At 40.7% G+C, this 27,994-nt stretch overlaps 1 protein-coding gene across 1 annotated transcript; it reads left to right on the forward strand.

The window, feature by feature from the left end:
• Positions 1–1,316: 1,316 nt before the first annotated feature.
• Positions 1,317–26,016, forward strand: si:dkey-150i13.2 (mitochondrial carnitine/acylcarnitine carrier protein). Its single transcript, XM_057327778.1, has 9 exons — positions 1,317–2,038; positions 2,682–2,756; positions 4,651–4,778; positions 5,689–5,779; positions 5,852–5,969; positions 12,379–12,451; positions 20,430–20,539; positions 24,942–25,063; positions 25,941–26,016. Exons 1-9 carry the CDS (start codon positions 1,907–1,909, stop codon positions 26,001–26,003), a joined length of 912 nt encoding a protein of 303 aa, XP_057183761.1. The 5' UTR covers positions 1,317–1,906; the 3' UTR covers positions 26,004–26,016.
• Positions 26,017–27,994: the final 1,978 nt, after the last annotated feature.

The raw sequence follows: 27,994 nt of genomic DNA on the forward strand, positions 1-27,994 counted from the left end.
CCTTTACCCAGCGGCACCAACGCGCACACACACACGCACACACACACATGTCTGGTTTATTATCTCCCTGGGGACAGTCCATAGGCGTAATGTTTTTTATACTGTACAAACTGTATATTCTATCCCCTATCCCTAACCCTATCCCTAAACCTAAAGATCATAGAATACTTTTTGCATTTTTAGATTTTTTAAAAATATTGTTCTGTACAATTTATAAGCTTTTTTGCCCGTGGGGACCTCAATTTTGGTCCCCACGGTGACACGAGTCCCCATGTGTTGGTGTGTATTCAGGTTTAGGTCCCCATCGGGATATAAAACATGAACACACACACACACACACACACTTGTACTAATTGCTTCTATTGTTTACCTCATTTGTGAGTCGCTTTGAATAAAAGAGTCTGCTAAATGACTAAATGTAAATATTATCCAAGTTTTTCTCTGGGGAAACGGCATTTTCTGTCAACATATTAGACCGTTTCAAAGAGAAAAGATGTTCTTTTATAAATCCAGTAAATCAGTTACAGCAGTAAAACATTTATGTGACATGATAGAGCAAATAATACTGCCATGATTGATGAATAGTGTCTGGTGTCACAGTTCTCTTATGTTTTGGTTTAGTTGCTTATGTTCCCTCATCTGCTCCCTCAGTAGTTAACTAGTTCACACCTGTTTGTGTTCAGCCTGATCATGTTCTGCCATGTAGTTAAGCCCTGTGTTTGCCTGTGCTCCTTGTCCGGTATTGTTTAGGTTTGCATGTGGTTTCTGTTCTTGGCTTTCTCTTGTGGATTTATTAAAATAACGTTTTTGGTATTCTATGCCGTTGTCGTGCGTTTATAGTCTACACGTTACATCAGGGTTCTGTGTCTTGTGTTGTCATGTCTTGTTTTGAAGTTGCTTCTGTAGTTCTTGTCTTATGATGATTGTAGTTCTTTCATGTCTTGTCTTGTTCTCATTGATCCCCTTGTCTCATGTGTCTTGTTCTGATTAGTTTATTGTTTTATTGTCATCAGGTGTGTCTTGTTAATCTTTAGTTTATGTGTGTATTGTTTCATGTGTTCTGGGTTGGTTATTGTTGGCGCTATGGGTTGCTTTGTCATGTTTTCTGGTCCTAGCCTCATGGTATGGCTTATTTTTCATGTTTGGAATCATTTAAGACTTTTATCTGCAAATAGATCCATCTCCACGGTTCATGTTTTGGGCAGCTTCATTACAGTATGAAATAGCAGTATATAGCAATATAGTAAATATAATTAAATAGATTCACTTTTTAGTAGTTCATAAAGAAGAAGCTGTGTTCTGATCATGTGCATTTCATTTTCCTTCAATTATATCACATTAGCAAAGTGTTCACAAGTATTAAGCCTAAATGAATGTCTGACAGGCTTGAGTTTTAACATTTCTGCAGTGTGATAATAAATCATTTTGATAACTGGAGCCAGAACCTTTCTGTACTCCACGTAACTCATAAAGTATTGAAATGATTCAAGATATGAAAACGTTGATTTGTTTTATCCAGAACCGCATCTCCACCATTCATTTGTATGTGTGTATAATGGACTTTTGCCCGGACTGTAATGTCGGTGTTGTTGACGCACAATCCAGCGGCCAATCAGGGGTCTAAATATGTCTTATGTCTCCAATACCTCAGAAGAGTGTGTCACATTAAAGTGACATGAAAAATATGCGGTGTTGGGGGACTCCAGGAGAAGGAGTGGGGAACACCGCTTCAGCATTTACACTTACTGTTTGTGATCCTTTTGAGATTTCAGATGTTATTTCTTTATTTTTTATGCTGTTGTTTGAGTAGGAGCTCTATGCTGCCCTTTAGAAGTGCTGATCGTATGGGATTGAACGTGCAGCTCTGGTTAATAGTCCACTTACTCAAAGCAGATGGCGAGAGGAGATGTCTTCAGTATATGTCAGCATGACTGCAGTCGAGTCAGACAGAAGAGTTTCTCCTCTGAAGAACTTTGTGGCTGGAGGGGTCGGTGGTGTCTGTCTCTTATTTGTCGGACACCCGCTGGACACTATAAAGGTAACACCAAATTTACTCCGTCTGCTTTTCGTACACATTGTTTTGGATTTTGATGTTATAGATTTCTGTTTCGTAGGTTACACACACGGGTGTTTTAATAGTGCGAGTACTGTACATCATTATTGTGAGTTAACAACAGTTAAGTTTTATTATTGATCATTATTCAGTTGAGTTTTAGCAGTTCTGTATGACAATTATACAGTATTTTGTGCTTAAGGCACAGTCAAAAATCTAAATTCTGTCATCATTTATTCTCCCTCATGTGTTTGTAAATCTGTATGTGATTCTTTCTTTAGTGGACCACAAAAGAAGATATTGTGAGAAATGTCTCAGTGGGTTTGTGTTCAATGAAAGTCATTGGAGGTTCATTGTTGTCTGACTATCAACATTCTTCAAAATATCTTCTGTTGTGTTCTGCAGAAAAAAGAAAATCATGGTTTTGACACAACATAAGCGTGAGTAAATGATGAAAGAAATGTCAGCGTTGCGAGTTCTCAGAGAGGATCATATTTTGGAGTGCTGTCACAATATTTGTTCAGCTTTTGATATCTTATCCACACGCTCTCAGACAAAAGGCACTCCTACAGACATGTGCTCTATCTCACAGGCCCAGAGATGAATGTGTGTGTGTGTGTTTTCACAGGTCCGCCTGCAAACACAGCACACCGCTCTCTACAGAGGAACATATGACTGCTTCAGAAAAACTGTGTATAAAGAGGTGATCGACTTTTCTCTTTAGGCTGCTGAGAGCCACAGAAACACATTGACATTGTGACAACTTTGTGACAGCGTAGAAATGTAAGACTCTAGAAGGCTGTTGTAAAGTTGTTCTGCAACATTTCGTAACTGTGAGACAACTTTCCTTAATCATTAATTCTACTGCAACTCATTTCTGTGTATTATCCATCTGCCTTAAAGTTTATTGTTATTTTGAATGCACACAGCCACAAAAGAATTATAGAAAGTCCTGTAACTTAAAAAGCTAATTATTTATTTCATTTTTCTAATGTCATTTTTACATTGCAGCTCAAGTCACAAGTAAGGGATAATGTACAGGCAGCCGGTTGTTATCACAGAAATAAGCCCCGACAGTGTGATCAGATCTTGTGTCGCACTGAAGGGGCTTATTTCACGATATCAGCCGGCTGCTTGTACATCATCCCGCTTATTACATGGCTACTTGCCACATGAGAAAAAAACTGGACATGAAATGTGAATTTGAAATATTTTATTAGCTCATTTTAACCGAATGCCGACCTTCTGCGAGGAAAAGCCGTTTACTTTCGGTTTTAAGATAAGAAACGATGTTCAAACGACACAAACAGGCAATTTGGTTGAATCATTTGTAAATATAATGTCATAAATGTTATTAAAAGACATATTTATATTTCATTTGTCAAAAAAACCTGTCAAAATGATTTGCTACATCCGGGTTACCGTGTTATTAGTTTTGAGAGGTTGTTATCTGGGAATTACAAACCTAATGTCTCGACTGGCCAATCAGAATCAAGCATTCCAACCAGCCGCGTAATAAAGACATAAAAGATACCGAAAGCACAATAATTTTATTCCATCATGATGACCTTGTGAAATGGTATTCATTTAGTACTGTTCTGTTGTCCTGACAGCAATTCAAAGCAATGCTCACGTATTCTTCTGATGAATCCGGCTGATATTTGTGCTTCAGTTAGTGACGTGCATGGATGAGCATGACATGAGCTTGTGTTCATAGTTTGTGTTAAGGGCCAGATTTACTAACAGCGCAAATGCCTCTTATGTCATTAAAAAACTACCGTCAGTATTTACTAAAAACACACAGTGACAAATTAGCACTGAAAAGGTGTGGACACAGTTGATTTTGTGGTGGACAAGGAGAATATTTCAATGAATCACACAAAGCGAGTTACTAACATTTTGCGCTTGTCAACTAACAATTATTTAACGCCCAAAAAGCATGTCTTAAACCATACGCGGATTTGCACTGCTCGTCATAAGTTGTTTGATCATTATGGAAATAAGATATTGTGCATTATCACTACAATTTACTGTTCAGTAAATCTGCCTCTAAATGTGTCTTGACACTACTTGTGCACTATTTGAAGCCATTTTGTAGTATTCATATTGTATGTATTGTGTTCACATTGAAAGTTCCAAAGTAAAGAAGTGCCCTTTGAGTACCTGGACGATGCACTCAGACGCTGTGTGAACAAAGTTCTCTTGCGGAATGATTACACTTCAATCTGAGGGTGACTGAGGTCATGTTGGGCAAAACAGATAAAAATGACATCAGAAGTACAATGTACAAATAGATTTTTACTAACGGGTATTGTGTTATGTGTTTGACGTCATTTGCCCTCATGTGGGAAAGCGCTGTGTATAGTGTATGGCATGTGATTTGGGACACAACTCTAGTCTGGGATTTGCTTTCTGAAACCTTCTCTAATGACCAGAATCTCTGAATCTTGACATGTTTATAAGCTTCTAGCAAGTTTCAACAAGCAAAACAACTGTAAAGTAATATTCATAAATAATTCTAAATCATTTACTCTCTCTGTTTCTTTTTCGCAGTCTGTTTTTCTTTCAATCACATTTGTCTGTTTGAATGTCTGCAGGGAATATTTGGCCTATATAAAGGGATGGGTGCACCTCTAGCTGGTGTGACCCCGATGATGGCTATGAACTTCTTTGGTTTTGGACTGGGAAAAGAGTTCCTGCAGAGTGACCCCACAACCCCACTCACGTTAGTAACACAGCGTATCGCAGAGATGACCTGCTTTTTATGCAAACCCCAGAAGCTATCTAGCATTTTAAAAGCACTTCTGGCTCCATTGCCCCAAAGTCTGTGTGCTTTTTAAATGGGTTTTTGGGTAAATGTCTAAAATAAGGTCTGTGGTAAACAAAACCTCTAAATATTTTCACGGTTTATTCTATGACATAAAACACACCAGTTATAACATGCTCATGATTTTTTAAGCTTTATCGTGTCTAAAAAACGGCAGTTGCTAAAAGCGACTACATCCTTCGGCATGGACGTTAGACGTCATCACGCATATAAAGCTCACAAATAATGCAACATGGGCACAAATCTCCAAAAACGTTGATGGATATTAATTCCCATAGTAATTATTACCAGGGAACACGGTTTTTGAAAAAGTTTGAAAACGTTGCCAGAGGCTTGGTAGTGTTAGATATCGGGTGATCGTAGTGTACACTGAAAAAAAACCTAGTAGGATTTACCTAATTTGTTTGTGTTTTTGCACAGTTTTTTAAGTACATTTTTGTGCAAAAATTTAACACAAAAAATTAAGTAAATCCTAGTGTTTTTTCAGTGTTTATAGCCTCATGTTAGCATTTTACTTCTGGCGATTGTATTTAGGCTTCAAAAATAGCAAATCTTGTGTTAATCTGTAAATATGATCTTGATAGACACGTGTAAATATCATAAACCTGATCTTATTTTTCATGATCCTCCAAAAGACTATGGGAATAATGCATAGGCTTTCTCTCGAGGGAAGCAGTGCGGCACTTACTTTCGGGTTGGCCTACAATGTCATCTCTGTGATACACCATTGTGAGCAGTGTTTCATCTCAATGCAAATATAGATTGCTGATGTTGATAGTGCTGATGGCTTTATTTGACCCACTCTCAGGTACGCACAGATCTACCTGGCGGGAATGCTGGCCGGAGTCTTCACCACTGTGATCGTGGCACCTGGAGAGAGAATCAAGTGTTTACTACAGGCAGGTGAAAGACACACTCATACATCACTACTGTGCTAGTGACAGAAAGAGCGCTGACCTCATGTGTTTCAGATCCAGTCCTCGGCCCGTCACATGAAGTATGCTGGACCTGTCGACTGTGCACTCAGACTCTATAAACAACAGGGATTATGCAGTGTTTACAAAGGCACTGTGCTGACTCTTATCAGAGGTGTGTATACTCTACATGTGTGCGTGCGTGCATGTTTCATTGAACAACACGCTCATTTTTGACCATTATCTGTCAGGACCGGATGGCCTTCTGAAAACTAACTGAAAGTTCAACTCTAACCCAACATGTATAAAGAATAATGTCATATATGCAGTACACTGGAGTATTGTACAGATTTAGCCATTTGTGAAAAGGGAAAATGGTACTTGAAATTGGCATTAAAGTGGCATTTAGATGATCACAGTGTATAGTCAGGACATTACCATTGTAAAAATCAGCACAAGCACTACTTCCAAAAGTCATTTTTATCAAATCTAGAAAGACCCCAGTATTCCAGTATCCATCACTTCAACATCGACGTTTAGCCATTTTACTAAACGAAAGCTGTACTCAAAATCTCCAGCAAGTTATTGTGTCAAAACTAAACCAATAGATGAGAACATCTTCATTGTCTAGTCTCACATGTCCTGGTTTAATAAGTGCTGAAGGTGAATATGATCTATGGAACAATGACACGAGCACAGCTGGACCTGAGACATACAGTACACACTGAAAACACAAACATTCATCAGGGTTAAAATCATAGTTCACCTAAAAATAATTATTCTTTCATCATTTACTCCATCGACCGGGCGGCCAGCAAATCAGATTTCCAGAAATGCACACAAACCGCATTGTAAAAAAAAGCCATTTGTGTTATAACGTTTCACAATGTTTCAACCTGCCATCACCCCTGGACGCTGGAGTTTACAAACTTTGTGTTGCGCTGGGGATTGCTCGTCACCCACGTTATATTCATCCAGGCTCATGAAGTCAGTTTTTCTCACACATCTGCTGACATCTTCATACCCTCTTTTTGGTCTCCTTCTCGTGTTCGCGCTAGTTCGTGCGCTGAAGGTGGAGCTAATTTCTGTAACCTAAAACCTCTGGAATATATTTCAATGCGTTCAACATCTTTGCCAGAAGTGGCTCAGATCTCGGACTGCCCGATTAAATTTCCATTGCTAAATGCTAGATCTCCGTCTAACAAATCTTTTATTTTGAACGACTTTTTTACTGCACATGGTTTGTTCATGATTATTATTTGTAACAGAGACCTAGCTCAGCCATGGTGACTATTCAGCTCTTAAGGAATTAGCTCCTCCAGATTGCTTGTTTTTTAACACTCCAAGATCTGTTGGTCGTGGATTAGCAACAATTTTTTAGAACAGTTTTAAATGTATTCTTCTACCTGAGGAAAACTTTCAAACCTTTGTGGTGCAGCTCTTAAAGGTTAACGTGCTGTGTGCCCTGGTGTATAGACCACCTAATTTGAATAAGGATTGTATACAAGAATTTTCTAACTTTCTGGCATCTCTGTTGCCACACTATGACCGTTTTTGATCCTGGGTGACTTTAATATTCATGTCTGTTGCCAGTCTAAACCTTTGGTCAAAGAGTTTTTAGATATCATGGACTCTCTTTATTGTCAACAGTTTGTGTCTGGACCCACACATCAGAAGGGTCATACCCTGGACTTGGTCTTCTCACTTGGTCTTTCAGTGACTAATCTTGAAATTTTTGACACTGATATTTCTGATCATTATCCAGTGGTTTTTGATCAATATCAGCTGTTACTCACTCTAAACATATCATTCACCACGTCTATTTAGGCGTTTTGATTCCTCTACTGTTAGGTCCTTTATTGATGTTTATTTATCTTCCGAAACTCTTAACATTGGTGAGACTCTTTCCTCATCTGTCCATCCTGATGATTTGGTTGACCTTTTTGACAGTACTTGCACTGGTACATTAGACTCAATTGCTCCTCTGAGGTTACAAAAATTCGGTGTGGCAAAGAACGTGCAGGCCTGACTAAATGGTCCCACTCGCACGGTCAGACAAGAATGCAGGCGTGCTGAATTTAGGTGGAGGAAAGATGAACTTCAGGTGTCATATGAAATGTTTAGGGAGTGTTTAAGCAGTAACAGAATGCGGTTGGGGAGGCACAGTTTAAATATATGTCTGACATAACTGCACAAAATTTTCAGAGGCCTAAGGTTCTTTTCAGTACAATGAATACCCTTTTATATTCCTCCTCTAGTGCTCTGAGGATCTGAGGATTCTACTGACCTGTGTGGTCAGTTTTCAACTTATTTCATCAATAATATTGAGGGTCTTCGCTCTAATACATCTTCCCAGAGGTTTTCTTGCCCCCTTGTGATAGTGATTTTTCACTTTTTCAATCGGTGTCACCCTCACAGCTTCATGCTATTGTTTCTAGTATGAAATCCTCTGTTTGCCCTTCAGGTGTTTTGCCTTAACATATTTTTCCACAAGTCCAGCTGTGACTGCCATTGTCAGTAGTTGATTGGTCAATGGGGTGGTACCTACTAATTCAAACATGCTACAGTATAGCCTTTGTTAAAAAAACTCACTTAGATCAGCATGACTTGAATAATTACAGACCGATTTGTAAACTGTCTTTTATTTCCTTAGTTTTGGAAAAAGTTGTCTACCATCAGATTCCTCATACCAGAGTACTTTTAGTATTTTCAACAAGGTTCAGTCTGGTTTCAGGGAGCTGCATAGTACTGAATCTGATATTTTACTCACTCTGGATGCAGGTTCTGGTTGTATTTTAGTCTTACTTGATTTAAGTGCAGCGTTTGACACTGTTGATCACGATATCCTTCTACACAGACTAGAACATGTAGGTGGGTTGCATGGCCCTGTGCTGGAGTGGTTTGCCTCCTACCTCAAAGGGAGAACATTTTCTGTGTAAATAGGAATTGTTTTTCTTCACATGTTCCGATACATTGTAGTGTTCCCCAGGGTTCCATTCTCGGTCCTCTTTTGTTTGCATTGTATGATTCCACTTGGTCATATTATTCAGAGCCACAATTTATCATACCACCTATGTGCCGATGTCACTCAGCTCTATTTCCCTATCAAAAAAAAAAAGGTTCTGTGTCCGGCCTGTTGGATTGCCTGCGTGACATCAAATGCTGGATGGACATGGACTTCCTACAATTAAACAAAGATAAAACTGAAATTGTTATCTTCACCCCACCAGTTATGACCCCTGACTTAATTAAAGAGCAGGTTTCATGAATCTCATAAAATTACCGGTATTTCAGTGTGTAACTTAGCTTTCCTTCAATTTTGACGATCTGCAAAGTTGTTATTTCCAAAAGTCCACGATAAATTAAGATATTGGTTTCCAAAGTAAGGAGTCGACTCCGAACCGCCCAAACAAATCGTTAGGCTTTCGAATCTTTTGAGTGTAACATCGATACATCACAGTGTAATGCATCAGCACAATCCCCACCTTCCCGCGAAACAGGAACACTCTGACCTGCCCACTAGCACTTCAGGTAGTGTTGCGTATACAACATGTCGAGAGGACGCTGTGTTTTGTGCTGTGAACGCAAATGTACTTTGTTTTCGCTGCCAAAGGATGACGATGTGAAGGATCAGTGGTTACATTTTTTTCCCCACGATACCACTGCAGTACAATTCCAACCTTGTGTAATGTGCTCGTCATTTTACCGACAACTGCTTCTCAAATTTTGGCGAGTTCAACGCGGGATTTGCCAGCCGCTTGACCTTTAAAGATAAGTCAATACCAACTTTATTTGGACTAACAAGCGTCTCAGAACCACAAGCTGTAAGTATGATAAATACGTTATGTGTACATGTTAAATTGAGTGCTTACAATATACGTTAAAGTAATTGTGCTAGTCCGTGTTGTATATTTAGTACAGCTGTAGGTTTCCAGGTAAACAATGTATAAGTTAACAGTGTTACAGTTTTAATAATCCAACTCTTACCTAATAATGTGGCGGTTATTGTAGACTGTTGTCGTTCTACATGTCGTACTATTGTACAAACTGTATCCCTTTATCGTTTAGTCACGGTAGCACTTTGCTAACATGTCTCACATTATGGTTTTGTCAAGTGTGCCAAGTTTAGCTGTGGTCACGATCCCCTTCAAACAAAACGGTTTGCTTGTCATTATTTTAAAAACGGACTGCAGCACTATATCATTTTATTATGTAAAGGTGTGTGCATTATGTTTGGAAGCTCTCGCTAACTTGCTCAGTTACTCCTCTCTGTATAATCAAAGTAATGATCAACTTTTGGATAGAGCCGTTGTTGTTCTCCCACAGCTATGACGAAAAAAGATCAACAGAAAACAATAGTCTGAATGGTTTATGAAGATAAGTTTATGAAGATAAAAACTTGTGATATGGTAATACTGATGCCATTTTTACACACAGCGTCTTTGTTTACAAAAACCTTCCTGAGATAAGAACTGTGGTAATGGGCGTTTCGTTTCTGACACGCAGTGTATGAAGAAAGACCAATCACAACTGATTGGGCCAGTTGGCCAATCGGAGCACACTGGACTCGCGGTAGGGAGGAGCTTAGAGAAGCGGAACATTTGAACAGCTTCGGAGGAATTGTTTAGGGATCTTTGAGAAATGGATAGATACTAAATGCTTATTTTAAGAAAATAGCACCGTTTTTTTTTACCTTTGATGCATTTGAAAATGTTGTTGGGGACTCTAATACAACATTAGGACACTTACAAAAACCTTGAAACCTGCTCTTTAATCAACTTGGTTCTGTCTCTCCAAATGTTCATGACCATGTTAAAAATCTTGGAATCTTTTAGATTCCAATTTGAGTTTTGATGCTATTGTTGTTATTATTAGTGCTATTGTTAAAAGCAGTTTCTTTAAGCTAAGATCTGCTGCCAAAATCAAGATGATTCTTTCTAAGAAAGACCTTGAAACTGTTATTCATGCATTTATCACCTCAAAGTTAGACTATTGTAATTCCTTATACCTAGGTTTACCTAATTCAGCTGTAAATCATTTGCAGATGGTTCAAAACGCAGCAGCCAGGTTTTTGACTGGGACTAAAAAGTATCAGCACATTACTCCTGTTCTTGCTTCTCTCCATTGGTTACCGGTCAAGTCCCGAGATGATTTTAAAATCTTGCTTTTTGTTTGTAAACTTTACATGGGCTTGCCCCTCAGTATATCAGTGATCTTTTTGTCACAATGTTTCAAGATCTCTACGTTCTTCTAATCAACTTCTTTTTATTCCTCGTTCAAGTTACAAATTGAAAGGTGATCGGGCTTTCTCGGTGGCTGCTCCCAAACTTTGGAACAGTCTTCCTCTCAATATTACATCTTCCCCTTCGGTTTCCATTTGCAAATCTTTCCTAAAAACATATCTGTATTCTTTGCATTTTAATTGAGGGTGTTTATATGTTTACATATGTCTCTATGGTTTTGATCCAGTGTGATCATTTTACTTTTAATTTTCTTTTAATTTGTGTTTTAATATCTCTGTACAGCACTTTGGTTACAACTTCCGTTGTTTTTAAATGCGCTCTATAAATAACTAAACTAAACTAAACTAAACTAAACTAAACTAAGCAAGCTATCGATCCCATTGTCGATGTTGATCAGCCACATAGGATGGCATCATAGTCTTTAATGTTCTATTGATGCACTCAGTCAAGTTTGTATGGGGGTGTTAAGCTGTTGTGAGTTTCTGTACTACTCCCAACTGCTTACATATGAGGTTGAGTAGATTGAGTGTGAACTGAGCCCCTCGATCTGAAACAAGGAAAGTGGGGGTCCTCCATCTAGTAAAGATTTCTTCAGCAAGGATCCTGGCAATTTGAGGTGCTTTAGCTTGTCTTAATGGGAAAACTCCACCCACTTTGAACAATAATAATTAATGACCAAAAGACATTCATTTTGCTTGGTCCTCTTTTGGCAAGTTAGCAAATCACTTAATATTGGCCTTAGGTTAATAGTTTTGTTGTATGTTTTGGGAAAATGCATCTAAGTGAACCCTCTAACATATGTGGCATTAAATATTGTTGATTCCATGACAATTTCATCTATATAATACAGCCATAAAAAATTAACAAAATGTAACACAAATTCAACATCATTACTCTCTTGATTCCTATTGTTTTGTTCAGTAAAATTAAAGATAAAACTATTTATTTTTACTTACATTGTTTTTTTTAATCTCCCTAGTTTGGTTTGATGTTATATTTAATAAATCATTACTGCACCTGTTCAGACACTGTAGCAGAGGTCTGTGAACGCCACTGGAATGGACCATGTGTTTACTCATAACTGACTCTGACAAACATGAAAAGACAGACATGGTTCTAGCTGTTGTTATCTAATTTTCACTCCTAAAAAACATGTGTTTTGTTTGGGACAAACAATTAATTTCTAAAATCCTGCATACAGCCGTTTGATTGGATAGGGACAGTACAATATTACATTATTGCTTTTACTATCAGCATTCAGGAACTATTTTTGAAAGACGATTAGTTCTGCTGAGTTCAATGTGTGAATAACTAACATTATTTTTTTTTCATTCAATTCAGACGTGCCTTCCAACGGTTTATACTTCCTGACATACGAGTACTTGAAAAATGTTCTGACCCCTGAAGGAGAGAGGTGAGAGTCACTAGTTGTGTCCTACTGGAGCTCTGCTGCACTATTACTTGACTGTCACTGTCACTGCACTACCTCGGAGGGTTTATGTTTTTGTGTGTATTTACAGTATGCCTTTGTCTATGTACAGTATATAGTTTTGCTGTGTAGCGGTTTTAGCTAACGTTATTATATTGATGAGCAAAGCTCACCAAATATGGTTCTCCACCAGATCTTTCAAGATCATATCCATGAAATTAGTTATTTAAAACATCAATTTCAGTCAAGGAATTAGTTTAGTTTAGTTTAGTGATCAAATATACATATTTTACGGTCTCTGATTAGTAATATAAAGCATAACAATACTTGTATGCATTCGTCCAGCAAATGCCTCAATGATATTATATACTTTACATTATCTCATGGCCATAAGTAACGTGACTTTACCAAACAGGATTTAGAGCAAAGGTAGCGAATCGAAACACAGTAGAAGGGACCAAGTTTGTGAGCGTGAATACAGAAAACCCATCACAAATGAATATATATGGTCGTTTATTAAACTCTACTCTACATGATAACAAAACAATGACGATCGCATAAAACGAACAAAACATTTAAACACAAATACACTTGGTAGCGCGGAGGGAGAAGGAGTGAGAAGAGAGAGAGAGAGAGAGAGTAGAAGTCCATTGTTCCATCCTTTCCCCAAGGGGGGTGGAAAGGGCAGTCTCCGAAGAGACGAGAGGAAGAGACGAAGCCGGAAGAGAAGAGAAGTGACAAGAGAGGGTTTTCAGGGCAGGCTCGATATTTAAACTCACGAGAGGGCATGCCCACCTGAGTTTGAATCGACCAATCAGAGTTGAGCAGGGAAGAAGTTCTTTGTCCACTCAACAGCTAATTTGCATCTTCATGACCTCCTGGCAACTTTACAAAATATCATTCCCAATTATAACATAATGAAAAGAAAGTGTTCTATGGTCACACAAGGTATATATACAAGGAGGAATTGTAAAGACAAACATTTAGATATAAAAAATGGACAGGTTTGAATTGCAACAAGTCATGATTCATTCAGATGGAACGCATACAAACAAAGCCTGAATTAAACTGGTATATCTAACTGTGACAGACTATTTAAAATGGCACGAGCGCCAACACACAACCTAGATAGTTAGATACAGTATATGTATAGAAAAGGACACTTTAATCACATAAGTTCCTATTGTCAGGGACATTTCTTTGGTTAGCCTCAGATGTTAAGTTAGAGATGAGACAGAGACTTCTCACCAATGCTTTGAAGCATAGGGGTCGTAAATATCCAACAGAGAGACAAAACGTTATCACCAGACCCCTGGAGCCAGGTTTTTGCTATGGTCTTTTGATGATGATAGCAAAAGAAACCAGGACAAAAGGGAGTGGGGGTTGATGGCTCTTCTTTCAATGACTCTGACCATTTGGCTTATGCTAGATTCTCTACATCAGGAGTCTTCAACTAAAATTGCTTGAGATCCAGTAAACAAACCCTCCTTGCCAGTCGAGGTCCGGACAATTAAATACCTAAAATCATGAATTGATGGTTTTTGGCAGACCAAAGAAATGAACATGTCTTTTCATATCTATACAACGGCATAACAATGTCTGACAACAATATAATGAAGGAAAATGTGCAAAATGCCATAATCTCTACACCTGCATTGAACATACATTCATTTCAACATTATCAACTTTAAAAGAAAACTAAAGTGTTGTTTTCTGCTGAACTGAGATGAACAAATAGCAACACCAAGTTGCGACTGATCATCATCTGATAACATTTCAGCTCTTCTTGTGGCTGTTGCAGCTGAAAGGGGGGTTAGTTTAATATTTTCTTTTAGTTCATGTCTTTATTTTCCTTCTAAAAGTGTTTCACACGCAGGCTCCATTCACTCTTTTACTATTTTCCCATCAGTAAAGGGCTTGTTATGTTTTCCTAAGATCCACTGTATTCTTAGCCGAACATTCGCTGGTTGTTGGGCGGTAAGTGAGTGAGGGAGGACCCGTGTAGATCTCTACTACTGGGCTTTGAGCTCATATATTTTCCGTGTGCTTACCTCGGACTGCTGCTTGTAAGTTTCTTCAAAGTGTCTCTGTCTAATTTCATAATGCCGTTTAAGGTTTCCACTTTTGACAACCGCGACAGACTCCGAGCAAATGAGACAAACCGGTCTCGTGCATCTCGATGCAGGAAGAATAAATGCAAATCTCTCGACCCATTCATCTCGGAAAACATGGTTTTCAGCGTCAACTTTTCTAACTTTTGAAAAGGACATTGTTTTTCAGTCACCGACAGTTACATCTGTCTACGCACTGTGCAGCGAGTCTGTTCTGGCTCTCTTCTCTCGTCGAGACGTTGACGTCTGAACGTGGCAACAGTGCGCATATGTTAACTGTCCGTGGCGCCGTAGGACCCAAACTGCTACTGAGCGGACCTTGATGTGCCTGGTATATATTTGATTGCATTATAAAATAATGTTAGGCGTTCATTTATTTATTATGTAAAAAGGCTTTGAGGTCCGGACGGATGCATCTCGTGGTCCGCATCCGGACCGGAGTCCGCTAGTTAGTGACCCCTGCTCTACATATTCCCCCTTTTCGGGAGCTGAAGTTCGAGTGTAAAGTTCAGCTGATGATGGATAGTTGGATCATGATGGCGGGATGACTGGCGGTTCCTATTGGTCCCCAGCATCTCGACAGGCAGAGAATGTTCCCAAGTGGTCGGGTATTGTCTCAACTTGGGTACCTTTTCATCTTTTCCATCCTGCCTGGACATCAAGGGAGAGCAGCCCTGCACCTGTTTGCTGGTTCTTGCAACAGGTTGGTTCGGGTGTTTCCTGTCTCCACGGAGATGCACAGCAGCAGTCCTGGATGAAACAGCAGGTGGGATGGCATGATTGGCTTCCATGCAAATGCCTGTAGTGCTTGTCATGGGGAGTGGCGTTGTCTAGCTAACCCCCCCCACGTCTCCCGTAGCTGGGCAAAGTTATGATAAACAATCTTGTCACTCACATCACGTTCCTCTTGTGAAGCTTGCCGGGTGCAACATGCTCTCTGGCCTTCACATTTTCTGCAGTGATTTCTGGGCAAAAGCAGGTGTCACGCTCCAGTGTTTTTCATTGAAGTACTGGTGAGTGGTGTAGGGTTGGAGTCTCTTGGAGTTGGAGATGTGGTGGTGCCGTCTGACCTCGGGCGGTGGTAAGAGCCGTTTTCTGCTGGTGCTCGGCTACCCCCCTTTCGTTCTGGTCACGTTGTCAGTGTAGACCAGTGTTAAGGCAGTGTTTGGCAAGTCCAGCTTTCAGATGGAACTCCATTCAGTAAGGGTAGATCAGGCATGTGGTGAAGCGCAGGTGCCATTTGGTGTGTACATGGCACCGTCTTGAGCGCTTATTTACATGAGTGGGCAGTTCTTTTAACAGTTCACGAACCTTGTAGGTGGTGTTCTGTGTAGCCCAGGATGCAGCTAGCTTGGGATGTAATGTCATGTGGTTCTGTGAGTGTGGCCACATAGTTGACATTAGTTCTGCATCTTTGTCTTTTGTGAAGAGCAGCTCTAGCACTGGCCGTTGATGGCAGGTGCAAGGCGTGGTCCATCTCCTTGGAGTGGTAACCTGCTGTCATTCTCTTCATAAAGATGTTGTTCAAAATCTTTGGTAAATGTACTCACTTGTACAGTATGCACGCTGCAAAAGATGACGTATTCAGTAAAAAGGGGGTGTGGCTTCCAGAGTGGGCCATGCTCCACGTATTCCATTGAATCTGTGTGGTTGAAGGCTTGGTCCCACTGTGTGTTGAGCTGAACAATGACCCTTTTTTGTGAATGCAGGTGCTACAGTCTCATTTATTGACCAGAGTGCAAAGCTCTGGGCTGTTCTAGTCTAGTAGAAAGTTCTCGCACTTGACAGGGCCCCCCATGGGGCTGTGAGGTTTGCGAGAACCAGTAAGTAGCAGGTTCAGCATTTGTTATTCCATTTCAAGTTCAAACCACGGGTGTCCTGGGCCATGGCCATGGTTGACAGGCATGAGTCCAATGGAAACTGCGCGCACTTGACAGACGAGGAAATGTCTGATGCTGGTGTTGTCGTGGAGAGCATGTGAACAGTGCAAAGCTGATGTCTGAGATATCTGCCCCTAGTTCCTGTATGGTGCCTGCTATCATCATGTCACTTGTTGATGTGCCTTTGGCATGTAAGGGCAGGAAACGTTTGGGTCGTCGGCTGGTTCGACTTTGAGACTGAGTTCTCGCGACCGGCTGAGATGTCATGCCTAACTTTTGTGACCTGGCAATGCATTTCAGACGAGTTGGCTGGCTGTGAAGCGGAAGTTCTCGTACTTGAGCCCAATTCTTTTGTAATGGTTAAAGTCTCTTAGAGGCTCAAAACAATTCAGCAGGTCTTTGCTGGTGAAGAGAGGGCGTGTGTCCATCCGTGATATGTACATGGGGTGTACATGCTTGTGGAGCTTCTGGTCAGGTGTGTGGGAACTTCTTGTCATACTTCAGTCATAGCGCCATTGATGGCCGCGTGTGTGTGTCTCGGCTTGTTCTGGGTAGTCAGCCGTCTGCTGAGATGCGGTCTGGGTGCCATGCTCATCTTGTGTTAGGATGACTGTCTCTGTGGTCGACAAGCAGGTTGCAGAGATCTGGATGTTCTCTCAGTAGGAGGGCATTCATGAGGGTTATTCGTTTCTCATGCCACTTGTGGTTGAAAAGAGTCTGATTTGGATTTTTACATCCTCCTGTTGAGGTTTCTTGTGGAATCAGCTCCTTTGATGTTGTCAGGAGCTCTGCTGGCTCAGACGTATTTGTACGGTTTTGCTCTCTGGACAGGTGTCGTCCATGGTGTTGAGATGAATTCCTTGATGACTGTTGGGCCGGAACAGGTCAGTGGCTCCTAGGTTGCCAGCTTGGTTTCCTCGGGGCGCCGTCTTTCTTGTCTGACGAAAGTGGTCAGCTCCATGTTGTCTCAGGGCATCCTGTCTGGTGCTTGGCTGTTCCTGGCAGGTTGTATCATCTGCTGAGTCTCTGCTGAAGATCTGCTGCTGTGGTGCACCCTCCAGAGTCAGTTCTTTGTGATGTGCAGCGATAGGCAAGATTTAAACAGTCTTTATGGAGGCAGCGCTATGTTCTCTGTAGGTCTTATGGACTGAGTTCCGCAGATATCAGGTGATCTTGGCGGAAGAAGACCGTAGCGCTTAGGTGATGACTCACAGTGTGATGCAGATTTCTGAGGCAGGAGAGTTTTGCGTTGAAGTCTTCTTCCCTTTTGGCCTGTTCCGTCCTCTCATGTAGGCTCGGATGCTGGCTGTAGCAGAGGTGTTGTAGCTGCTGTAATCCGCTTTGATAGTTTCTAACTGCTGGCATAGGATGCTGTGGTCCTCTAGGTTGGAGGTGATCCTAAGCAGGTGATCTGTCTTGTGTGGTCACACTGGGCAGTGTTCCTGCCTAAGAGTCAATGTTTTGCAGGTAGGAGTTTGTTGTGGTCTCCTGCAGTGTTCAGGGTGACAGTATCTAGTGGTGACAGCTGTCATGTTTCTGGCCAGCTTGCTGGGGTCTGTGGGGACACGCAGGGTGTGTGTCTGCAGGTTCTTTTGAATGGTTCCTGGCCCACCCCTCTGTCTTTGCTGGCTAGTAAGGTGTGAACAGTGGGCTTTCGCCCCCCCCCCCTTTTTCACAGCTTTGGGCTTTTAGCTGGGGGGCTGGACAGGAGAGATTCTGTTGCATTCTCCTGTCTGTTCACCTTGTAGTCTGCAAGCTAAGTTCAGTTCCTTTAGGTTCCATTGCTGAGTCATGGCTTGGACTTCAGCGTGGACTGCTTGCAGATGGCCTTTATAGGCCTTGGCCGTGGCATTGTATTGCTGTCTGCCAGGGCCATTATGAAGAGAGCTTCTGCATGTTGGAGTTTTCCTACCAGCTCCTCTCTGGCGTCTGCTCCAACCTCTTCATCCACTGTCATTTGCAGGTCCAGCTGGTCTAGGCGGTTCTGCACATGCTCATGGTTCTAGTAGGACGATCTGGTCGTGGTCACCGATGATCCTGGCTGTGCACTTCAGATGAGTTTGTTGTCTCTCTGTAGTTGTAGCCATGGTTTAGATCGTGGTCACTTCGCCAGTTTAGGTCGTCCGACCAACTGCTCTCAGCGCAGTTGCTGTGTGCAGATGTTGGTCCCAGGCAGGAGTCCATCGCAGTGCTTAGCCTGGTCTCTAGCTGGTCTGGCAGGTGACAGGACTGCATGGTCTGGACATATTGAGACAACAGGGGAAGAGAGAAAAGCACAAAGAGCAAGATGCAAGTCCGTACAGATCTGCTGAGCTAAATATGTGGGCTATGTGTTGAATGCTTAAATGAGTTGGTCAGTTAGTGACGCAAACTAAACGCTCATTATCCTAGCCGTGAAGGCGGGGGCGGATAAGTGGTGTGGGTGAACACAGGAAAAACTATGAATAATGTTGCTGAAGAGTGTTACCTACAAGGTCATTCTGTGACTTAGGCTATTTGGTTCGTCAACATAATTACCAAGAATTTTACTGATGTTCAGACAGGTTCAGTCTCTGATAGGAAGAAGAAAAACAAAGCACATAAGTGAAGAGAGATTAGGATAGAGAAGGAAGGTTTCCTTGTTCGGTGGTGAACTGTCTCCACACTAAGGTCTATGACATGGCCCGTAGGTAGGGGGCACTATGGAGTCATAATAAAGTAAAGTCAGTTAAATCATTAAATGAATGACTAAAATATAAAAATTAGGTGATTGAGAGTTAATCCTAAACACTTTAAACAGTGCAATCTGATTGTTTTGATCAAAGCTCAAATTCAACTAAATTGATTTAATTAAAATTGAAGTATCATCAAATACAATTCTAACTGCAAGGGAGAAAATGTAAGAAACCCTGAGAAGTAATTAAAATAAAATAAAAATGAAATCATCAAAACAATAATGGAATTATATTAATTATCATTATAGTTTGTATATTATCATAATTAATATGTTCAAACAAAGTAGACAATAGCGGAATAATGAAATCATAAAATGAAATCAGACAATCAAACAAAAGAAGAGACTGGCTGAGACTTCACACTAGATAGCCTTGCCCGAGCAAAGGGGGGGGGGGTTTGGGGGGGGTTGTCGGGCAGAGATGAGACAGGAGAAGTGTTAGACTGAGAAGTGTCAGTCCCAAATTGCATGCTTACAGATTGTTCAAAATGCGGCAGGTAGATTTCTGACGGGAAAGAGGAAGTTTGATCATGCCACCCCTATACTGAGATCCCTTCACTGGCTCCCTATACATTTTGGAATTGAGTACAAAATCTTACTATTAGTCTATAAATCACTTCATGATCTAGCCCCTGCTTATCTGTCCGACCTTTTCCATTTATACTCTCCCTCCAGAAGCCTCAGATCTGAATCTAAGCTCCTCCTTTTGATATCCAGAACTCGGCTGAAATCTAAGGGTAACCGTGCTTTTGAAGTGGCTGGTCCTGCACTATGGAATAAGCTCCCGTTTTATATTAGATCGGCTTCTTCTTTGATTGAATTCAAATCCCATCTTAAAACTTTTTTATTCTCTCTTGCTTTTACCCTATAATGATTGTCCTTGATTTTTATTCTTGGCGTCTGGTGTGTTGGTTTGATTTTCTAATGTGTTTTAAATATTACCTATGTTTTTATTTCTCAGTATTATTGCACATGTACAGCACTTTGGTCGGCCTGTGGCCATTTTTAATTGTGCTATATAAATAAACGAACTTGAACTATAGGTCTTTGGCTACTCTTACATTTAACTGTATATATTTTATTTATTACAACTTATAATATAATTGTGTTTTTGTAATAGTTCACATGTCATCCAGAAGAGCTGCTAACCTGTATTTCATTGTTCCTTTTAAAATGACAATAAAGTTCTATTCTATTCTATTGTATTCTAGCTCTGAGTAACATGAGGATGAGAGTGTAATAGTGTTTGTCTCTCTCAGTGTTCATCAGCTCAGCACATGGAGGATTCTCCTGGCAGGTGGGACCGCTGGTGTTTTAAATTGGCTGATAGCGTTGCCTGCAGATGTGCTGAAGTCAAAGTACCAAACAGGTACCAAACAGACACTTCCCATGGTAGTCTATCCTCCCGTTTCTTCACATCTCCATAGAGGGCGAAATTTGTCAAATGTTGTTGATTTGACAATGGTTAATAATGCAGTTTCTTGGATCAGGTTTATTTATGGCTGTTGTGGTATAAAATTCTGACTTTCTGTTTGATTCTGACTCCTGTTTCTGGTTTTTACCTCTGCTTTTAGAAATGTAAACAGTTGATGTTTGTGTCAAAGAACTGGTAATGCAGCGTAACTGTAGCCTATGCTTAAGTTCTCCCCATGTGCACAAAAAGGTGGATAGAGCTCAAATTATCTCCAAAACCTCCAATCTCCAAAACTGTTATTTATTGAAAAATGAAACCTTGTGTTGTCAAAGTTTTTATATATCGCTCTCTATATACATGTATATACAACAGTTCTTTCCTAACCCCCTCATTCATAAGTTTCCTCCTACTTCACTCCGCCCAGGGATTCCCCAGGGTCCTAGAGCACGTAGGTTCATCCGCATGCGCACTTAAGAAAAGCGCTTCTGTTTTCTTGACAATCAATCTATAAAGTAATATAATTGAATTTGTATACAGGTGCTGGTCATATAATTAGAATATCATCAAAAAGTTGATTTATTTCACTAATTCCATTCAAAAAGTGAAACTTGTATATTATATTCATTCATTACACACAGACTGATATATTTCAAATGTTTATTTCTTTTAATTTTGATGACTATAACTGACAACTAATGAAAACCACAAATTCAGTATCTCAGAAAATTAGAATATTGTGAAAAGGTTCAATATTGAAGACACCTGGTGCCACACTCTAATCAGCTAATAAACTCAAAACACCTGCAAAGGCCTTTAAATGGTCTCTCAGTCTAGTTCTGTAGGCTACACAATCATGGGGAAGACTGCTGACTTGACTGTTGTCCAAAAGACGACCATTGACACCTTGCACAAGGAGGGCAAGACACAAAAGGTCATTGCAAAAGAGGCTGGCCGTTCACAGAGCTCTGTGTCCAAGCACATTAATAGAGAGGAGAAGGGAAGGAAAAGATGTGGTAGAAAAAAAGTGTATACAAGCAATAGGGATAACCGCACCCTGGAGAGGATTGTGAAACAAAACCCATTCAAAAATGTGGGGGAGATTCACAAAGAGTGGACTGCAGCTGGAGTCAGTGCTTCAAGAACCACTACGCACAGACGTATGCAAGACATGGGTTTCAGCTGTCGCATTCCTTGTGTCAAGCCACTCTTGAACAACAGACAGCATCAGAAGCGTCTCGCCTGGGCTAAAGACAAAAAGGACTGGACTGCTGCTGAGTGGTCCAAAGTTATGTTCTCTGATGAAAGTAAATTTTGCATTTCCTTTGGAAATCAGGGTCCCAGAGTCTGGAGGAAGAGAGGAGAGGCACAGAATCCACGTTGCTTGAGGTCCAGTGTAAAGTTTCCACAGTCAGTGATGGTTTGGGGTGCCATGTCATCTGCTGGTGTTGGTCCACTGTGTTTTCTGAGGTCCAAGGTCAACGCAGCCGTATACCAGGAAGTTTTAGAGCACTTCATGCTTCCTGCTGCTGACCAACTTTATGGAGATGCAGATTTCATTTTCCAACAGGACTTGGCACCTGCACACAGTGCCAAAGCTACCAGTACCTGGTTTAAGGACCATGGTATCCCTGTTCTTAATTGGCCAGCAAACTCGCCTGACCTTAACCCCATAGAAAATCTATGGGGTATTGTGAAGAGGAAGATGCGATATGCCAGACCCAACAATGCAGAAGAGCTGAAGGCCACTATCAGAGCAACCTGGGCTCTCATAACACCTGAGCAGTGCCACAGACTGATCGACTCCATGCCACGCCGCATTGCTGCAGTAATTCAGGCAAAAGGAGCCCCAACTAAGTATTGAGTGCTGTACATGCTCATACTTTTCATGTTCATACTTTTCAGTTGGCCAAGATTTCTAAAAATCCTTTCTTTGTATTGGTCTTAAGTAATATTCTAATTTTCTGAGATACTGAATTTGGGATTTTCATTAGCTGTCAGTTATAATCATCAAATTAAAAGAAATAAACATTTGAAATATATCAGTCTGTGTGTAATGAATGAATATAATATACAAGTTTCACGTTTTGAATGGAATTAGTGAAATAAATCAACTTTTTGATGATATTCTAATTATATGACCAGCACCTGTATATTTAGAATGATGGATATAGAATGCACTGCATGTTGCTTGCTTACTTTGTTCAAAAGCGTGATGCATGTAAGTCTACATGTCATAATATCAAGTAACTATGCTTCTAACCACAGCTCTAGACCTGTAGTTCCAACCACGCAACTTGCGATGCTGATTGCGATTGATTGTTGGAACGATGGTTTCGGGAAACACTTGAATCGTTGAACTATGCTGGAACGACAGAACTTGTGGCCATAGTTGGCTAACAATGCTTTTGGGAAATGCACCCCAGAATGTTTACTTCTGTGATGCTGTAGCGAGGAAGGCGGGATGAGAGCCGTGGGGCAGGAAGGCGGGGCCGGTGGCGTGGGTGATAATGAGTATCAGCTGTACGCGCACCGGTCTCGCATGCCTCACGGGGGAGCTCGGGAGCATAAGAGGACGAGCGACGGGACTGCCGACGAGAGAGGACCGGGCCCGGAAGTGTTAAGTTTAGTTTATGTTCGTGTGGCCGGCAGTCGTCCGTGAGGGGCTGCCGGCCTGTTTTTACTGCTATTTATTGTTTATTTATTTTGGATTAAAATGTTTAAATGTTCGCCGGTTCCCGCCTCCTTCCTTCCCGTTTTATTGAGCTTTGCTACATTGGTGCCGAAACCCGGGAGGAACCTATTAATGCATAATATGAATGCTTACAGATAGTAAATAAATGTACAGGCATAGCTTTCTCTAAGGCAAAGATTGTTTGCGTTTTGAACTGAAACTGATGCTGCACGTTGACTGAGATCCAGAGCCGTTTCTTGCTATATGCGGACAATGCGGCTGCATGGGGCCCTGCAGCCACCAGGGGGCCCCCAAACTGCAAGTTCAGCCTCATATTTTATTATATTTTGGAGAATTAAATGTACCTGTCTTTATTTGCATGTATTGCATGCATTCATTATGCATTCATTTGCAAAGCATGTAAGTGTTCATGGGGTAATCAGGTCAAAATCACCTTTGGGCTGGGCTGTCACGTGGTAAGTGACGTCTGCCGACAGGTCTGAAGGAATGATTGACAGCTGCCCACCTTCCACTGAAGTGATGAGAATAATGGTAGATGCTAATTACAGTGTCATCGAAACGTACTTATGCGTCTGGTGCAGAGAAACGCAAAAAGAAGAAAACCGATGAAGGTAAGGCATTTGATGTGGGTGGAGGGGGACACATAATGCCAACTAGTTTAATAGGGGCCCCCAAATAGTATCTCGCATAGGGCCCCCAAACAGCTAGAAATGGCCCTGCTGAGATCTAACTCAACACTGCGCATGTATGGAACAACAAACTTCAATACTGGAAATGGCCACTAGGTGGTGGCTAAACAACAAATAATCGGCATAACATGAGTTTATAAAAGTAAATTTGTTTGGTTTTTGAAGAAATGAGGTAAATCCTCACTTTTATTGATGTTTGTCGCCTTTTGTAGGGACAGTGAGGGGGACGGATCGGGTCACTATGAATCTGAGGGGGTCATGTGCCCCCCCCATCCCTATAGTGCTATGTCAGTGTTGGCAGTGTCTCTTAGCAATTCATTCACAGCACTGATGGTTTAAAAATGACAGCATGGGACGCCAGGGTCTCGATCACGCACTTTAGATAACAGAAATTGCAGTGTCAACTTGCTACAGTAAACAAGCAGGTTTACATTAAAAAACAATGGAAAGTGCCACAGTGCAATGGGATAAACACATTCTCTGTGTCTTTAATTCAGTTCTCTTTGCAACCTCACTTTTCTGATGAGGTTTGAGAACACATGGAAAGAGATCAGAGACCATTTCTCTAAATCTCTCTTGATCCTTCAGGAATTAATGGATGCACATTCATGTTCCTAGTCACTTTGTTGTGCCACAAAATGATATGATTATATGAATACATGTCAAGAATATTTACTCAAAATAATTTCTAGTCTCTGTGGACTATAGAGAAAAACACTAATTTCATAATGTGACTTTTCCTCACTTTCAATTGTTTAGCTTCAATGAAACATTAGATATTTGTGCTCTTTTTATAAACAATATATACTTCTCATTGGTTGAATGTTTGTAAAACCCACAGAGAGATGATGTGGGGGTGAGTATGATTTAAAAGAGCAAATATGGAGATTCGATGTTTCACTCCTACAGCGTCACCATGTTTTGATTTGGAGGTGAAAAATGTAGTAAATGTGAGACATGGCTTACTGTCCCACAGATGCTGACGGCCGTTTTCAGGGTTTAAGAGATGTGTTGAGAACTCTGTTACAGAAGGAAGGTCCTCGGGGTCTCTACAAAGGTCTGAGCGCAGTCATGCTACGAGCTTTTCCTGCCAATGCCGTGAGTAAATAACCATTCACACTCTCAATATTAGGGCTGTGCAATTCATCGAAAATTAATCCTAATCCTCAATTTTGGCCTTCAACAATTACAATAAACAAAATAAAATTTCTCCCTGAACTCTCTGTAAGTTGCTTTGGATAAAAGCGTCTGCTAAATGAATACATGTAAAACGATTATTTTGCCGCATTCCATTTTGCAAGTGTAACGGAGGCCAGCGAGAGAGTGCTGTGCAAGGTAAACCTCACTCCCCGACCAATAGAGATGCTACTGCGGTCTTTAGCCTCCTCGTTTGAGCGCCCGTCTCCCATCCGGACCGACGCCAGTTCGAGGCGAGTAGAACCGGTTACACAAGGATCCTCTCTTTTCTTGTGGTATAAAACCAAAGCGCACAGTTTTTGTTTATAGTGGTTCAACTGTGCTATTTTCTTTACTTTATGAGAGAGATCAGCACTATACACTGTCATTGCAGAACAAATAAATAAATCATGATTACATTTACATTTAGAGGCGATCTATTCCTTGAATACTATCAGAAGTTGTTTTGAACCCTTTTATGAATAGAGGTCAGTGGACATTCCTTGTGTGCGCATGAGTTTTGAGTGCAGGTTAATATTTTCTGATTATCATGTCATATATGATCTGAACCAAGTTATGTATTGTGTATAGCTCCTCGGTCATGTCATTTAATGTATTTGTTCTTTGTGAGTGCATAACACTGATAGTTCGCCTGTGTTATCAACAGAATGTCATTGACTTTGATACTTGTATAAAATATAAAAGTATTTGAAAAGTTTTAGTCCTGACATCAATGCATTTGAGTGATTCTTCAATGCTGACATGAGAATTGAGTAGTGCTTTACGCTCTGTGTTTCAGGCTTGTTTTCTGGGCTACGAGGTTGCACTCAAGTGCTTCAACTATGTTGCTCCAGACCTCTAGTGTCCTGATGGCGACTGACATGTTTTCTTTGATTTTTAAATGGTTTTGTATGTATGTGGCTTCAGTTAGAGGCAGACAAACTTACTGATCTTTCTAGTTCAAAATAATAATATGTACAGTAAAAAGATAATGTGATGTCAAAGTGTACAATCACATCTGTTACTTTGTATGATTTTAGATTTATTAGATTTGTATTTGTGGCTTTATTTGTGAATCGTGTATTATAAAGAAGGGCTGAAGGTCTATGCTGTTGTTTTGAACCATTGCTGGAACAGCTGAAGGATGACGTGCTTTAGTTGAAATGTTTCTCTGACTCCATTAAAGATATTGTGTTCATGTCAGATCTTTTGTTCAAAGGTGGAATCCCATGCAACCATACCTTTATATTTATTAGTTTATTTACAAATAAATTGCATTGTCATGATCAACGCAACAGTCAAGTCATAACATTTCAAATGTATTTATTGAGACATTTAATTTCATTCAACAACAAATATACAATGTAATATTTTACATTACTCATGTTCTTTTTTCATAAAATTGCCTCAGCATCATATGTACTCATGCAGTTTTAGTAATTACAGTTCAAGTTTTTGCTCAAACCTGAAAACCATCATTCAATATTACTAATAAATTCTATGATAATGCCGTAAGTGAGTCCTGCCTGTCGCAATATTCACTACTCTGCCTTCTCTTAAAAATAACATTTTTATCATAGTGAAATCTACATATCGTTCCCAACGAAAGTATTGTTTAATGTGAAACATGTTGAACATTAATGGACAGGCAGTCGAATCCTAAAATGAATGAGTTTTGGCGTTGGCCGAAAATGGCGGCGCGTGACTACGCAGCGGCTTGGTGCTCTCAGTTTGTTGTTTTGTTTTGCGTGTCCTGTTTGTTAGTTCAGACACTGAACGCTGTTACTCAATTTGGAAGAGTTGAACTTTTAGATATTGGGAGACAATACCAACTTTATGCACCCACAAATCTGGACTTTATACCACGGAGAAGGGAGCGGAGGCAAAAGCGGGGAAATAGAGGTGGTCTACGTGCTAAGCTACATGCTAATTTACATGGAACTGCCCTTCCGAGTCTCTTTCTCACAAATTCCCGATCAATTGTCAACAAGATGGATGAGTTACGGCTCAGGATTATGTCGCGTGCCACGGATAGCTGCGTGATGATCGTCACAGAGACTTGGCTTAATTACAATATACCCGACGAGGCTATTGAATTGAAGGGCCGCTCCGTGTATCGAGCTGACAGGACGGCAGTCTCTGGTAAGATTAAAGGCGGTGGAGTGTGCATCTATGTTCATAATAATTGGTGCACTGCAACGAATGTCATTGGAACGTACTGCTCCCCAGATTTGGAATATTTGGCCATAAAATGCAGGCCATTCTACATGCCAAGGGAGTTTTCTGTTTTTCTGATTATAGCTGTTTATATACCACCATTGGCTAATGTCAGGACAGTACAGGAGAAATTGCACAACAGCACCATAAATGGCCAGCTAAATGCACATCCAGAGGGAGTTGTGATTGTAGCAGGAGACTTCAATCATGTAGATCTGAAAGCTGTGTTTCCCACATTTTTTAAGTGCATCAACTTCCCGACCAGGGACAATAATATTCTTGATCAGGTCTATACGAATATCCGAGGGGCATACAAGGCTGTAGCATCTCCACACCTTGGCATGTCAGACCACATCTCGTTGGAAATGATACCGGCCTACAGACCTATTATCTGCTGAGCAAGACCAACTGTTAAAACCATACAAGCCTGGAGTGCGTAGGCCATCTCAGCGCTTCAGGACTGCTTTGAATGCACTGACTGGGGAGTGCTTAAAGAGAATGCGGATATAGAGGTGTATACCTCATCTGTTTTGGCCTATTTATATTTCTGCATGCAATCCGTGCTGCCCACTAAATCCATCAGAGTGTTTCCTAACCAGAAGCCGTGGCTGGACAGTACAGGGCGGTCTTTGCTTA

This window comes from Triplophysa rosa, unplaced genomic scaffold (genome assembly GCF_024868665.1).
Source record: "Triplophysa rosa unplaced genomic scaffold, Trosa_1v2 scaffold290_ERROPOS261821+, whole genome shotgun sequence".
Lineage (NCBI taxonomy): Eukaryota > Metazoa > Chordata > Actinopteri > Cypriniformes > Nemacheilidae > Triplophysa > Triplophysa rosa.

Bases quoted from the DNA above. Each gene is read 5' to 3' on its own strand.
- si:dkey-150i13.2 (XM_057327778.1), top strand. From the start codon at position 1,907: ATGTCTTCAGTATATGTCAGCATGACTGCAGTCGAGTCAGACAGAAGA. The intron at 4,779-5,688 runs GTTAGTAACACA...ACCCACTCTCAG, and splicing joins GACCCCACAACCCCACTCAC to GTACGCACAGATCTACCTGG. The intron at 5,780-5,851 runs GCAGGTGAAAGA...CATGTGTTTCAG, and splicing joins GAATCAAGTGTTTACTACAG to ATCCAGTCCTCGGCCCGTCA.